Source organism: Lepidochelys kempii, chromosome 2, assembly GCF_965140265.1.
Source record: "Lepidochelys kempii isolate rLepKem1 chromosome 2, rLepKem1.hap2, whole genome shotgun sequence".
Lineage (NCBI taxonomy): Eukaryota > Metazoa > Chordata > Testudines > Cheloniidae > Lepidochelys > Lepidochelys kempii.
In genome coordinates, this window is record NC_133257.1 from 71,910,417 (window position 1) to 71,926,972 (window position 16,556).

Here is a 16,556-nt window from a genome sequence, read left to right on the forward strand (position 1 = left end):
AAGGGATCTGCAGGGTGTGGCCCTCTATATGTATAAAAGGATCTGAATTTGCTGCTGCGAGAGAAAATATTCCTTTGCATGGGGCACTGTAAAGGGGAAACTGAGGAAGATTTCCGGGGAGGGCTCCCTTATGATGCATCCATTTACCGATAATTGAAGTGACAAAGCAGGTGTCATTCCCCTTGTCATTTACTTCTGACAATGGTGAGTTCAACACCCCTGGTTTGGCCCAGGGGGAAACTGAAGGAAAGAACTTTGAGTGGATAAAAACCCAACCCCTGAAGCTCAGGAGAGATGGGGGGGGGCAGTGTCCTGCAGTGCAGACTGTCCCGAGTTCCAGAAGTGGGGTATGTGGGATCAGCTAGGTCTGCTTAAGCTTTAGGTAAAATAGGTGTAGCTTCAAAGGTGCAGCCAGCTCTGAACTGTGAGGCCACCACCCAAAATCCTACCCTATGCAAAGTTTTTACACGTAAAAGGGATAAGTGCCAGAGATGTCAGGAAATCCATTTGGGACTTCGCTGATGATTTTACATGGAAGGCACTCAGATACCACGGTGTGGGGAGGCAGTCTAAAGCCCTCAGAGAGACAGAGGTGTAGGATTTACTATCAGTCACTTATGAATTATTCTGCAAATGAAAAGGGAGATTGTGCTGTTCCAGTTTTGCACCTTTGTGATGGGGGGAGCAGATTATCTGAGCTGAGATCTTTCATAAAGATGTGCTAGTGAAATCTTGCCTTAAGACTCTTCATTGTTCTAGACTTGGTGTATGATTTTCAGTGGCAGCTTTGAATCGGGATTTCCTTCATGCCAAGGTTAACTTTTATTTGGTGACATTCTGCTGCATTTAACTGGTATAAGTGATCCATGAAATAGTGGCATTTCCATGGCAAGGAGCAGGACACTTCCATTAAAACTGTAACTGTTACGCCAAAGCTGGGATTGCTTCTAGCGGTGTAACAATATTTTGTCGTTTTGTTTTCTATTTCACACTCAGCTTTTAAAATCAGTGGTATGTTTTAAATTCATGCCACAATTCTCCTAGTAATTCAGGCAAGTGAGGAAGTGCCTGGTGTGAAATTTTATTATTGCAGCTGTACTTTGCAAAATTCAAGAGAGAGAAATCTGTTTTAGAGGGTCTGCTTGTGTAAGCTGCAGATGCCTTTCATTTTCCCTTAAATGTTAATTTGTGGGGTTTTTGGCGCTTTTTATTAACACACAACATTCTCATGTTTGTTTCTGGAGAGAGGACTTTGAGAGTTACTTTTGCAATGTCTGATTTGCAGTTAAGTCAATTTGCTTTCTCTTCATTCAACCAATAGTTCGTACACACTCTTTGGCCTTATCTACCCTACAGACGCTTTGCGGACATAGCTATAGCAGCAGGTGCAGCATATGCCAACAGAAGGAGTTTTTCTGTCAGCATAGTAACACCGCCTCCTCGAATGACATTAGCTCTGCAGACAGAGGCACTCTTCTGTTGACACAGCTGCATCTACACTGGGGGTTTTGCTGGGATAGCTATTTCACTAGGGATGTGTGTGTTTTTTCACACCCCGACCAACGCAGCTATGCTGACAAAACTTTGTAGTGTAGTTCTGGCCTTTGTTATGAATGATTTTACATGCAACATGCTGTCCTGCAGTCTAGTGTGTTTTCATTTGGCCAAGAGGTCTTTTAGTACTAGTGACGGCATATCTTGGTGTATAACTTTCACATACTTTTATGTTGTTTATTTTCTGAAATTGTCATCCTTTAAGTCAGTATTTTTCAGATTGTGAAACTGCCCTCCCTGAGGAGATTGACTTCTTCAGAGAAAGATGGAGTATGATCAAAGGGAAACAAAAAGAGGAATTTGTTTATTTTGTTTGTTTGTTTCTACTTAAGAAGCAGAAAAAACAGAAACCCTATTTCCAACATACCAATGACAAGTTCCTCGTCATAGCATTTTCACAAACAGGAAACTCACTAAGAAATAGCAACTATGCCAGTACATAATGCTGAAGGACAAAAATAGGGATAGAAGAGAGGAACAAAGGGAAAAGAGGCCGTTGGGAGAAGAAAAATGGAAGGCAAGAAAGTTTAAAAAAATTATTCTTTAAGACTTTAAGACTGGTAGAGGATGGAAAGAAATCATAGTCCTATAAAGCTTTCAGTATATGAATTTGGCTTTGTGTTTTTGTAAGCTTTGGCTGACACACATACTCGAGGGAGGAGCATGAATAGTCAAGTAAACTAATTCCTGGGAATGTGGTAGAGGCAGCCTAGGGGAAAGCATATCCCCACAACTGCCTGTTCATAGGTACTAGTCTTGGGAGACAAAGTCTGTCATGCTAGAAGGCATCCAAAGGAATACACAACTTACTATATTAGATCAGGCCAGTTATCTGTGTAGCCCATTAACTTGTATCCCACAGTAGCCAGTACCAGATTCTTCAGAGGAAGGTGCAAGAGACTGTGCAGTAGGGATATCCTGCCCATGGGTAAGATTTCTTCCTGACCCCTATCAGTGGAAGGTTGGCTTATGCCATGCAGCATGTGGATTTATGGCTCTTTCCAGAAGCTTTTAGCTGTTGTTGCTCCTTCTTCTGACACCAGTGTCACCCTTTGCCAAGTAATAATGGATGTTTGAGGCCTAGAAGAGTGATTTACCAGTGAAGGCGAAATCAGTGACATGGAGTCAGGATGCATTTTTAATATAACTTGTTTATTTACACATGTACACCAGTCCTGGAACAGAGGCAGTCACAAACAGCACCCCACATGCTCCCCCAAAATATCAGCCAACATACACAGACCTGGGTCCCAAGAAGCTATACGGTCCCAAATATAGAAAATATAGCAAGAAACAAACTCCCCTATCTGCCACAGTTTGTCTCAACGATGTCTGCATAACAAAAACTAATATTACACCATTTCTTCAAAGACTAAGAATGTGTTAAGAAAAAAAAAAAACTTGTAGACCATGTGTCGTGACCTCATGACTCTGGTCATAACATTATATTATTTTTATGTTTGCTATTGTAACTCTGATGTTCTTGTTCATATAAATGTCTAATCATGTTTTGATTCCTGTTAATCTCTTACGCTTATGCTCAAATAAATTGGTTAGTCTCTAAGGTGCCACAAATACTCCTTTTCTTTTTGCGAATACAGACTAACACAGCTGTTACTCTGAAACCTATATTTAGATAGTTAAGGTTAAAAAGAGGAAATGCTAGGATTGGGGAGTGACATTCTTCTCATTCAGCAAATGACTTCATTCGGGCTATGCTCATGCCCCTTTTGTATTTGCTTTTCACAAAGATTCAAACAATCAACTATTTGCATGCAAATGTTTGTGTGAATTTGAATTTGAAAGGTAAATTTGAAATTTGCTTGCTCAAATATTTACAGAAACTTTATTTTGTACTAGCAGTGCTCATAAGATCAACCACTCAGTGAACAGGTACAATGCCATATAGCTTATCTGAGCAATCACAAGTAACCAACACAACTTGGGAACCTAGTTATGCAGGAATTGCCATTCTAGTTCGAAATATTGGTCCATCTTGTCCAGTATCCTGCCTCCAATAGTGGCCAGAATTAGTGGATTTAGATGACAGTATAAGCACGTGTGATCAACCCAGAAATGTGTTTAAAAAAAAAACCCACGGAAAAAATTGAATAACATACATGTAAGGAAATCATAGTCTTAAAGGCTAAATATGTGTGATGGATTGTTGTGCATTGTTTGCTTGGCTCTGCTGACAAGTATCCAGTCTGAACAGCCTCTTGTTTTCCTTAAATATATCTGTATATGCTCTATAGGTTAGCTTTAGCATTAGAAAAAAATACTGATATGTTTATCCAACACGTATTTTTTTACCTTGTCACTCAGGAGATGCCATAATGTCCTTAATACATTTAATGACTTAATTCTAAAAGAAGACAAGTTAATGCAGTGTTTGAGTCTGCTATTTCTCATTGCAATAATTTGTTTTTTTGCAGTTTCTTGTACAAGAATGAAATCCACACAATAGACCAGCACACATTCAAAGGACTTGGATCATTGGAGCAGCTGTAAGTAACACAATGCAGTTGATTAAAATGTCTGTGGTATAATTCCCTGATTTTATTTAAAAATTAGAGAGAGAAATTGAACTGCAATTCTATAGCCAGAGTCAGTTAGAGTACAATAATATGCAACAATGTATCTTCAACTGTTGTCTCAGAATGGGAGAAGATATACAGCAGGGATAACTTTTAGATAGATTCATAGATATTAAGGTCCGAAGGGACCATTATGATCATCTAGTCTGACCTCCTGCACAATGCAGGCCACAGAATCTCAATTCACTGTGATAAAATATTAAAACATTTTCCAAATGTTTATAGTACTGCCTAGCTTTCTAAATATGAACATCATCCTACATAGACACAGTCTGCCAAACATTTTCATAATCACAGAGTGAAATATGAATCATAAAATGTGGGGAAAATACATAAAATGTTAAAGGTTTACTGAGCCAAAGTCTGATGTATGCTATTCTCAATTTTCAGTAGTTATCAGTAAATATTTTTCTTGAAAACCACAGTCATTTAAGACACTTTCCAAATTAATTATGGCTTCAAGATTACTTTTATTGCAAAATGGAGATTTTGTTTGTGTTAGGCTAGAAAATGCACAATATTACTTATTTGCTATTGTAAAGACATTTACTATCAGAAATTACTGGAGCTACTGAGAATCATGTTTTTAAAACTTAGTAATTCTCAGGATGACATCTAATTATTGCATGAATGACTCTGTGTCATTACCTCAACAATTCTGCCTATAAAAGCTGTTATAGACATTAATTATTCCATAAGTTGAAAATGTTATGTTCTGAATTTATTGTCCTTACTTAGCATTCATTTCCATATAACACTAAAACAGATGTAATACAATTAAGTGATCAAAACTTTGGCTACTTTTGCATGCTTAAATGCTTAGATGTATTGGTGTAGGTGCGGCATATGTTAATTGGAATATCAGGAAATACAATACAACCTCCAAGCCATGTCCTTATCTTGTACTTTTTCCCCAATAAGATCTCCAATATTCAGCCTTTTCTCTCTGAACATATACTAAGACTCTCATCCGGGCCCTTGTGACTTCAAACTTCGAAGCTTTTCCTGTCACCTAACTCTCCCTGTTCAGATCCATTCAAAATGCTGCTGCTAAGATTGTCTTCCTGTTACTGTAGCCATGTTGTCTCCCTTTCAAAGGCCTCTCATCTGGCCCCCTATTTACCCCCATATCAAATAGTTACAAGCCTCTTGTTCTTGAGTAAAATTTTCAGAAGTGCCTAAATGAATTGCTCCCCTTCACAATTTAACACCATCATACATATCCTTTCTTTTATATTATATTCCCCCCTCCACTCCACTCTACCATTGGTGCCAACCATTGTTGCTCACTTGTCAGCTTCTCCCATAAATTTCATCACGCCTTCTTCCATGCCATCACTTATGCATCAAACTCCCTCACCGAACTGATCTGTAGAGCAGCAACCATGCCCTTTTAAGTATCTACTTCTATTGTGATGTCTCCAGTAAACTGCCAACTGATAATGGCTATTCAGGTGCCCAGTAGAGACTACTGCCACCATTATATTGCTATCTATTCTGTATTTATATCTTTTAAAAAGAAGAAAAATCCCCCTCAGTCCTGTAAATTGTGTATATAGCCTGTCTAAGTACCTGTATCTTCATGTCACCTTCCTGCCACACCTTCCAGTCTAAGTACCTACCCCTTCCTCCCTCCACCCTAGTTTGTTACACTAGCATATCATGTTTTGCCTTAAGTCCAATCGTAAGCTGTTTTTGGAACAGGGACTGTCTCTCACTGTGTGTTTTGCACCATGCCCAGTGTAATAGTGGAGGCTTCTGAATAGTAACCATAATGTATACAGTAGCACATTAATACACTCTCTTCCCCCCACTGCCACCTCACAATTCAGAGCACCATTTGGCCCTGAGCCTCTTGTCATGACATTCTTTAGAAACAGTCAGGTAGCAGGTAGAGCTACTACAGTCAGACTATTAGGGTACTGTGGTTGTTCATGTAAGGTGAGGTTTCCTACGTAAGTTAGGAGCTATGTCCCATTAACTTTCAAAGGGACTTGTGCTTCCAAAGTCTTTTTACTAATTTTTGAAAATCTCTCCCTTATGGCATTTCGTAATTCTCTCAAGTGTACCTGGGGCAATTTTACTTAAGGAAAGCTGCCTCCAGCAATTTGTTTTTTTATCAACGCCCTTGCAATTTTGTGTCCGGCACAACAAAATCAGATAATTAGATTTGAGTGTTCAGTGGCTCAACATTTATCTATTTATTTTTAACCTAGTCATAGTTTTTCATCAGGACACTGCAGAACTGCCCAGTCATGCCTTTCTATCCCTCCAGATGTCATTGTTACCTCACAAGAGGATGCTACCCCAATACAGTGAAGAAATCTGGCAGATTAAATTGAGTTTCTTCATTTGCATGCGTGTACGTTCTCTTTCATTCAGGGACAATTTAAAAAAATTAAAATCTGTCCAAAATGTTCCAACCTGGGTGCTTAAAGTTCAGCTTCTAAATCCATATTTAGGCTCCCAAATATAAAATTGGCCTGATTTTCAGAGGGCTGAATGGATTTAAGAAAATGGGTTTGAAAATGTTGGCCTTTTGCTCTATGTGACAGACAAGTCTCTGTTATATGCTACAGTTATCCTTAGCTTAAAAAAAAAATTCAAGAAAATAGGCTAGTTTGGCATTTTGACTGAAGAAATCTCTCCTAAAAAGGTTTCAAAGTAGCAGCCGTGTTAGTCTGTATCCGCAAAAAGAAAAGGAGGACTTGTGACACCTTGGAGACTAACAAATTTATAAATAAATTTATAAATAAATTTCTTAGTCTCTAAGGTGCCACAAGTCCTGCTTTTCTTTCTCCTAAAAAGGAAGTTGAGCTTTTTGAGCAAAGACTTAATTGGCAACTTTGGACACTGGAAGATGTCCTTTAGCATTCCATTAAGGTTATGATGTCATCAAAGCACAGTCAAAACACATTTTTAGTGCTACATTACTCCTTCCGTGCCCCTCCTCACAACTATCTGAATCCTGCTCAAGTCAGGAATGGTACATGAATTCACTCAGCAGTGTCCACTTGTCATCACTAAGGGGCATTTGAGATCAGCTCCTGAAAAATGTCCATTGTATTCCCCTATGTCCTTTTTCACATTGGCAGGAGGAGGGATGACCTTTCAAAATGTACAGTTAGTAGAAAGTTTAGGACAGACTGGGAGCTATAAAAACTGGGATGGACCTATCTGTTGATCTTTCCAAGAGAGGGAGACACAGACTCCCCATCCGTTCTCCCAACTAGGCTGCTGATCTATTCGACATCCCAAGGTAGCTGTGAGAACATTTATTTACAGGAGCATCTGGCTCAGGATGTGAACTTGGATGACAGAGCCCAAAATAATCATGATCTGATGAAGAGACATTTAAACTACTGCAATGGGGTTGGGTGTCACAAGGAAGCTTGTGCTGCTTTTCCCAGTTTTGTTAGTGGCAGTGGGTGGTATGGGAGGGGTTTTGATGCTTAAGCATTAATTGGAGGATGAAAAGAAAGGCAAAATGAAAAGGGGACTAAGCTTTTAAATGACAAGTGGGTGGAAGAACATCAGAGTTTGCAATGCATATTCTCTCTTTCTTATAAGCTCTAGTGGAGGCAGGGAGTGGAATCATTAAAACTATAAAAATGTTGTTGTACAAAATATGTTTGGGTTTTGTTTATTTGTTTAGTTTAACTTGGAGAAAAATAAGTTAAATTAAAAATACCCAGTAATAGTTTTGCTTTAAAATGCACTGTTTGTGCCAAAAGCTTGTGTGCATGTTGTAGACGTTTACTTTTAATTTTCATCTCTAAGACATTTATTTATCCACATCCAGCTGGCTTGAATAACTGCCATGAACATTTTCCTATATATGTACAAAACCTGCTTGCCTGCCCTTGACTGGTGACAGTAGAAAAACAAATGATGGTATTTTACATGCCTGTCAAAAATATATATATATTACTTGCGCAGAATGAATGGGTGAGCCAAATTTTGCAAAGCTGTCAGACATGTTTTTAGCTTTTGAGAGAGAGCTCTTTTCTCCAGCTGCAGATTTCTCTGAAGCCACTGGAAACATTATATATCTAATACCAATCTCCAGTCAAAACACAATTTGTAAATAGAGTTGGAAATAAAGAATTTTAATCAAAACTGAACATGGGTAAGTGCGAATCAGATCCAAACAACTTTGGCATAGACCAATGTGTGAGTAGTTAAATCAGAATGGGAACTAAATGCCTTGGGTTTGATCTTTTTTTAATGGAAAAATATATTGTCAATTTATGAGGTATACACTCTAGATGATCTCTAAAAGAGAGCTGCATCTATTTTGCCCAGTCCAGCCATCTGAAAATCCATAATGTCAAAAGTGCCCCCCCCCATGAACGAACTTTGAAATGTACTTGATAATGTTTTTAACAAATGCATTTTGCTAAATAGTGACTTTGTTTGCGATACTAACAGTGCAGAACATTAACACAGCTGACGGTAAATAAGTTTCCATTCTGCTGTAGTAGTAGATTAACAGCCAAAGAGAAATTTAATTATTAAAAGTAAACATTTTTGACCAAATGGTGCCCTCTTAGGGTAGGACTAGAATACAATTGGAGGTGTGAGTGCAGCTCATGTAGGCATCTGCGTGGAAGCTTTACTTTAGCTAGCACAATTAAAAATAGTAATGAAGAGACAGTGGCTGTGAGAGCCCGCCCTGACCCTGGGTAAGTACCTCTGCTTCCTCACTAGCACACTTACAGCTCATGTAGGCACACCCACCCTAGCTTTAATCACACCTGTGATTGCAATGTAGACATTCTTCAGTTGAACTAAGGGTAGCTCTGTTATAATACCTGTGTTCTAGGGGACAGTCACCACGCTCCCTACAGCCAAACACCTTTGCAGTAATCTGTGAAGTGAGCAGGAGGTTTTCTTTCCCTTCTCTCCCTCCACCCTTCCTGACTACAGACTTGTATATAGAAAGCTAAGACTGCAAGCCAGACTGAAGCCATTTTTTTCCTCATTAACCAAGAAGGCCATATATGCACCTTAGCTCACTCTCTCGTCACCTTCTGGACAACTTGGCAGTGGTGTTGATTAACTAAAGAAGGAACGGTTGGCCTCCATAGGATGTTACAGGGAAGAAATGAGGGAAGGATATCAGTCTCTAAGAAAGAGTCAGCAAACCTTCTGGGTCACAGAAGGAATGTGTGTGTGGGCAGGAGCGGGGGAGTATCATCTGCTATCATTGTAAGACTCAGATACCAGTATTTCAGTGAGCCCTATTGCAACACTGTTAATATCTGAATATAATAAATTACTTTGTTAGTATTATGCTGTGATTAAACTCTAGTGGCACCCATAGTCCCTGATCAAGATTGAGGCGCCACCTAGTTATACGCTCTAGAAACACCTAAGAAGATACTGTTCTTGTGCTGAAGAGTTTGTGGTCTGACCAGTGACATATGAGGGAAAGGAGAGGGATACAATCAAATATATACCTCCCGCCCCTCCCCCCCGTTTAAAAAAAATAAAAATTCACTGCCTTTTATCCAGAGGGTTTCTTGTCCCTGTAAAACACGACGTCTGAGTAGGCTCAGCAAAATAAAGGGGAAAAAAACAACATAGAAACTGTTTTCTGTTGTGATTAGAGCAGGGGGTTGGGAATCCAGAACTCCTGATTTGCAGTATTAAAGTAAATCATGTAAATCTCAGATACTCCATTTCCCTATAGGTAAAATCACTATAATAATACTTAAGCTCTTTCACCGATAAGGGAGGTAACGAATATTTGAGCAGTATGTTGAGATCTTCAGTTGAAAGACTCTATAGAAATACCCATGTATTATAGTAATCTCTATTGTGATGTACTGTATCACACTGAAATGACTCATGCAGGTGATGTACAAATTAAGCTATGTGCCCTTTATTAGGATAGACTGTACCTGTCATCGTAGAAGAAATGCATGGGAAAACAATTCAGTAACTTTCAGCAGTTTCTTAATCAAGGAAGTGTTTCCCATTATGCAGAGATAAATTAAGAAAGCAACTAGAGTAACCAGAAACAAAACAGAAACAGTGAACATTAATCAAAAGCAACATTAGGTTTCCTCTGAATTCAGAGAGTGATCAAAAGAAAGGAAAATAACAACACTCCTGGCACTCCTCCCCCCGCCCCCCAACTAAACACACAACAAAAATTACTTTCTCTATTTGCTTTTTAATTCAGAAAGACTTAGAAGAAATTTTCTGTTAATATATCATTGACAACCTACTGAGATCATAATCTGGAGTTAAGAGCTGTAATTAATCTTACACCTCTCTACGTTATTAATTTGAAGATGTGCCACTTGTGATCATTTATAGGAAACCATGACTTTAAAAAATAAATAACAATAATTTAAAAAAAACAAAAACTTAAGTGAAAATGTATGGTGCACAATAACATGTGGAAGAACATCCTTTTTCTTATCAGCAGTATGTTATAGAATAGTAATCCAGCAATGATTTTCTTCAGAAATAACAAATTTAGTGTTGTTGTGAATAAGTTAGATCTCCCTGTGGCTTAATATTTTGAGAACCTGGACTACATGCTTGCTGTCTTTTAACTGTTTACAAACTCCTGCAACCCTCAGTGTAAAGGAAAATACTTTTTAATTTGAAAGCAGTTGTGTACTATTTTTCAGTGTCTAGAATTTTTCATACGTTTTTTTGGTAAGTGTCCCTAACATATTGCTCCACATATATACACCTACATACACACTGTTGAATCTGAAACTGTGTACAATGTGTATTCAGAACAGACTGTGTAAATCTGACATTTTCTTTGCAATAGATCATATTACATTCAAAACTGTATTAATGCAATCTTTAGGGTGTAAAGGTAGGGTTGCATCCTGCGGACACTTGGCTTATGCTTAACCTTATGCAAATAAGTTGTTTTATTGAGTTCAAGTCAACAGAACTGAGAGTTCCCTGGGACTGTTCACTTGTGTAAATTTAATTATGTGCACAAGTGTTTGCTTGTTCATGGTCTTGAGCATTCAGTGGTCAGCACTTGCAAAAATTAAATGTTGCATGTGTAAGTTTAACTCTGCCCCAGAGGCAATAGGTGCCATATAAAAACTTAAGATAAGCATAAACATTTGAATACAATCCTTAATTATGTACTCATATACTATTTCTCAATAAAATAGAATACAGTTATTTTCTCACACCTTATGTGGTGAGGTCAGTGGTCATGAGCACAGTGTCCTAGGGACGTAACACTGCTGGCTGTTTCCATGTCCCGGACGGTCCACAGTCATTGCAGTAGATTCATGCTGTTAAACAGCAGTTGGAGGCACAGCAGGAACTATCCAGTCCCTTTTTTTGTAGGCTAGGATGAAAACATTCTGAAAACACCACACTTTAGAGGGATAGGAAGAAAGCCTGTGCCCTTGCTATGGTTTGGGAATTTCATAACCTCCTGCTTCTAAATCTCTTCTGCCTGGCCAAATACCATGATTGTCCCTGAGCAGAAAAAGCCCATCAGATACCTGCTCCTGACACTTCATTTGTAATATTCAAGCCCCAAGATGGTTCAAGTGCAAAGGCAACACAATGCATTTGGAAGATGGTTGCTTCTGAATGTCGATAGAAGATGAATCATATGGATGCAAAAACATGCATACACAGTGGGTGTTTTGTGATATGAATGTTTATTGATGACAGAAATTATATTAGATTTATGTCTATAAAGTGTGCTTAGGATATTTTTAACATGGGAAATGTGCATTTTTCTTTCCTCACGTACAATTTTTTAAAACATGAAAATAAACAAAAATCTGGATAAGACTGGAAGTTAGGAGGAGTTCTACTCCTAGTGCTCCCACCAATCTGATGTGTTTCCTTGGGCTAATCATTTCAGCTCTCCATTGGTTCTGTTTCCTGTTCCACCCTATATCTGCCTTATCTGTTTAGAAATTAAGCTCTGTGGAAGGGCAAAAACTGTCTTTCACTATGTGTATCCAGAGGGGCCTAGCAAAATGAGGCATCAATCTTGTTGAGAGCCTCCAGGAGCTACTGCAATACAAATAAATAATAATAAAACCAAACAAAAAAAAATCAAGAGAACAGATAAAGCATGAAAAGCTTCAGCTGAAAAGATGAGCGTTTCAGACAGCTAAGAACGTGTGAAATCAGGAGGGTTATGATAGAAAGACTTTTGCAACCTTAACAGTAGCAGATGTCTCTAAGCACCTGCTATAATATATTAGGGAGAGAGAGTATTTAGACATAAAGCATTTATCTTGTCAGGGAGGGCAGGGAGCCGACAAATTCACAGAGTAACACTTGAACACCAATTTATCTGTCCAGTGGCCTAATAGACGTTAAGCTTATTATTAAGGGGAATTTAATCTTACGCTTTAAAAAATCAAAGAACCTTGTACTGCCCTCACTTGCTACTCTCATTTCTTCATGAAATTTGAACAAAGCATGCATATTGATTTGACTTACTGGCGAGTGGGTATTCTCCATTTTTTTCATGTTTATTTTTAGGAAAGGAGGATGTATACACACCGAGCCCACCTTAAACAAAGAATGTGGTAGCTTAACGTATTTATCAAGTCTCCTCTGTGCTCAGTTGCATTACATATTTGTTGCTGCTGAAACTGGCTTCTAGAGGGTGGAGTAAGGTCCAAATCTTATTTCTAACACCCATCCCAAGAGGACGGTGTGCATGATGGGAATTGCTGTATAGACTGAGTAATCTTCCCCCAAAGCTGTGGGCAGTAGGCTGCTACTTCATGGCTGCTAGTGCATCCTCAAAACTCTACAGTATTTGGTTTAGTCTTTGTAGGTTTTTTAGATGACATTTATTACTATAGTGTCTGAGCACCTCAGAAACATTTGTGGATTCAGCCTCAAACGTCTTTTAACTATCATCTCCATTTCACAGGGACCCGAAGCACAGAGATTAAATGATTCACTCAAGGTTGCACAGCAAGTTTATGGCATATCCAGGAACAGAACTTGGATCCCCAAAGTCCCAGCCTGATCCCTTAACCTCCCTAATGCAGCCCCATGGCCTGTGGAGGAAAACAGTCTACAGCTCTGTGTAGTTGTAGAAGCACCAGTTCTTCCCCTCCAGCACCTATGTGCCCAGGGCCTGGAAGCACCTGTGGTGCAGAGCTTCTTTGCATGTAAGGCTCAGATCCCGTTGTGTGAACTCTTCAAATCTTGTCCCCTTCTTTCCGCATGCACGAGTTCCCCTGCGTCAGGCCCCGCCTGCAGCGGTACAGAGATAGGCATCATTGTAAGTTCCTGAAGGAGGGTGAAGATAGCTCCTATGCCTGTGCTTATGGTGGCTAGGTCTATGACTGTACCACAGCCAAATGTTTCAAAGTTGGACACCAAGGCTGGACTTTTTATAAGTGTTCAGCATTGGTCTAACTCGCCTCCCATTGAAATCAATGGCAAAATTCCCATTGACTTTAATGGGAGAGGAGTTAGCCCTTTGCTGAATGCTTTTGAAAATCCCACCTTTCATTCATATTCAGCCCCCTACATAATTGGCCTGATTTCGGAAAGGGCTGAACTCCCATATCTTCCATGAAATTAGTTGCACTGAAAATCTGGCTACTTTTATATAGGTACCTCAATGTCGTTTTTTTCCTGTTTTTTTTAAATCTTGGTTCATAAATAATGGTTAACTTTCAAAAAACATGTGCAGAAATCTGTACATTTTATTTTCAGCTTGGACTGGCAGTAGAAATACTGGACCACATCCTCTAAGGTGCTGAAGTCTTTGGCTCCAATTTTCCACTATATGTGAGCTGCGCTTGGACATGATTGAGAGTGGTGGCCTTTGGGAGCTGACTGTGGCTCCTTGATTCAGAACCACACAGTCCTGGAACAAATTACAGTTCTGCTGCACAATACTTCCTCCCCACCCTGACCCATCCATGTCCTGTCCCTAGAATACCCCAGAACCTCCTGTCTCCATCTCTTTATACTAGGAGGAGAGGGATGACAGCTGGCAGAAGAGGCAGCACCATTACCCCTGCCATCTGTACACAAGTGGAGAGTTCCCCTTCACAGCAGTAATTCTCATCGAGCAATTTTAGCCATTTCAAGGTCATTTTGTACTACTTAAATGCATTTCAGATAATTTGGTCTTTCAGACTCATTGACTTTCCTGGGGACTGAGGTCTCTCAGGACCTCGCAGGTGGCAGTCGGGACATGTCAGGATAGAGCCCCCTGTATATTTGCAGTACTACCAACCTTGCAAAAAAAGCAAGAACTGCTTAGCCTGTTCACAAAAGATCTATTGACTGATAGCCAGAGCAAAAATCTTTTAATAAGCTTCAGAAATGTTGAGCCTTATCTATTACTTATACAAAACCTACACTACATTGAAAATACTTTAATTAAATAAATACCTTCATTTCTAAACCATACGTAACTTTGTCTGGCTATTGGGAATTCACTTTGTCAGAAATTCCTAAATCTGGGTGGATGCTTAACAGGCAATTGAGTCTGGAAAATTTGCATCAGTTGATCAAGATTCAGGTACTGCTCAGTGTGTTGGCAGCCTGTAGCATCCTGCTAAGTAATAAAACTACTAATTTAGAGAAACTGAGTGTGATGCCACTGGCTTCAAAGGAAACCATTGTAAGGTTTATAATTGGAAAATAGGCCTCAAAAAGGAGAACAGATAACGATAAAAGCAGGAAGAAGCCAGCCAGAGACTGAAGCCAGCACAGCATACAGAAAACCTTTCATGCAGATGCTGTTGCCCTGGGAGTAAATGGGGTAAAATAGGGTTCAGCTGCAGCCACCATCCCCCTCACAACCGAGAGCCCTCAAACCCAGAACTGTGTCAGGGCGACCAGCCCCTCCAGAAATGCTGTGACCCATTGGGGTGCCCTATTTCCCCTAGCCATTGGGCCCTTGGAAAAGAGACAACAAGGAGGAGCCAGCAAGAGAGTGATGCTGGCAGAGCAGCTGCAGAAAGCAGTTCAAGCAGTTCAACCAATGAACACAGATGATGTCATCAGAGCGCTTTCTGCAGTTTTTGCTCTGGGCATTCTCTCCTCTGTGCTGATTGGCTGTATGCTCCAACTGTCCACTGCTCATTCCTTCCTCTCTCTAACTCCTTCCCCCCTTTTTTCCTTTGTATTTCTATGTAGCTAAATCTCCTCCTAACATAACCCCCCATGAAAGGATTCCAATAATAAAACAAGAGGGACATACTCATATCTCTAGTATGATATGTGCATCCATCACATTGTTCACTCTGCTTGTGTTCTTTCCCTTTCCTTTCCCTTTGCCCGTCTTGTCTATTTAGGGTATAAGTCCTTCAGGGCAGAGATATTCTCTCATTATGTGTTTGGGTGATGCCTGGCAAAATGGGGCTCCATTCTTGGCTTGCCCCTAAGCACTACTATAATAAATATGACTGATAAGCATAATAGCAGCAGCAGGTTTAAATTTGTAGCGTATTATACTGGACATTTTCACAAGTATATTTTGGAATAAAGAGTTTAAGACCTGTGCAGAGTGTGCATGTGTGTTCTGAATTCCACCCTCAGCCCCTGCAACTGATTTGATGTGTCCCTAAATTTTCCTATATTTTGCCTCCAGAAACACAAATTTAAAAAGTTTCAGAGTAGCAGCCGTGTTAGTCTGTATCCGCAGAAAGAAAAGGAGTACTTGTGGCACTTTAGAGACTAACACATTTATTTGAGCATAAGCTTTTGTGAGCTACAGCTCACTTCATTGGATGCTGTAGCTCACGAAAGCTCATGCTCAAATAAATTTGTTAATCTCTAAGGTGCCACAAGTACTCCTTTTCTTTTTACAATTTTAAAAGTGTGTTTGTCCTTATCTTTAAACCTTAATGCTGGTATTTCCACACTCCTGTAATTTTTCTGTTGGTCTATGATGCACGCAACTTGCTTAGAAGCCAATGATTTTAAACAGCTGCACGCTTACTGAGCGGGAAAAATAATTCTGTTTTCTCCTTCAATTTCTGTAAGCTAGCCTATTAGTGGCTGACAGTTCTCCTTGAAGCTGTACGTGGCTGTAGTCCAGAAATGAATTATAACATAAAATGGTAGTTACAGGCTTAGAGAAAACAATGTTAGTGCGCTGGCAGCTGTGATCAAAGCTGTGTCTAGTTCTCTGAGAGGTAGAAATCCCCAGGTGGCAATCAAAAGTTTCATGGAGCAGGATTTACAGGCTGGATTCATAGTGGGCTCAGGCCAAACAATAATATGCAGCAGAACTCAAAATCTTTCACAGGCAGAGTATATTCTTGATTCAGAACCTGAGGTACTGGGACTTTAACCATTTTCCTCTGTTAATTAAAAAGAAAAAAAAATCACCTAAAAATCCAGAAAGCATTTATTTTCTACTACTAACAAAATGTACTTAAGGATAATTTGTTTAACCTTTTG

General features: G+C 39.4%; 1 protein-coding gene across 5 annotated transcripts in view; it reads left to right on the forward strand.

The window, feature by feature from the left end:
* Positions 1-16,556, forward strand: part of PXDNL (peroxidasin like) — a 295,520-nt gene that overhangs the window by 157,331 nt on the left and 121,633 nt on the right. For all 5 annotated transcript variants that reach the window (XR_012157221.1, XM_073331210.1, XM_073331214.1 and 2 more), the window contains exon 4: positions 3,990-4,061. Coding sequence is in view for 4 of the 5 variants with exons in the window: in XM_073331210.1 (XP_073187311.1) it covers positions 3,990-4,061 (72 nt within the window). In the remaining variant the exon portion in view is untranslated. The remainder of the gene's footprint in view (positions 1-3,989; positions 4,062-16,556) is intronic.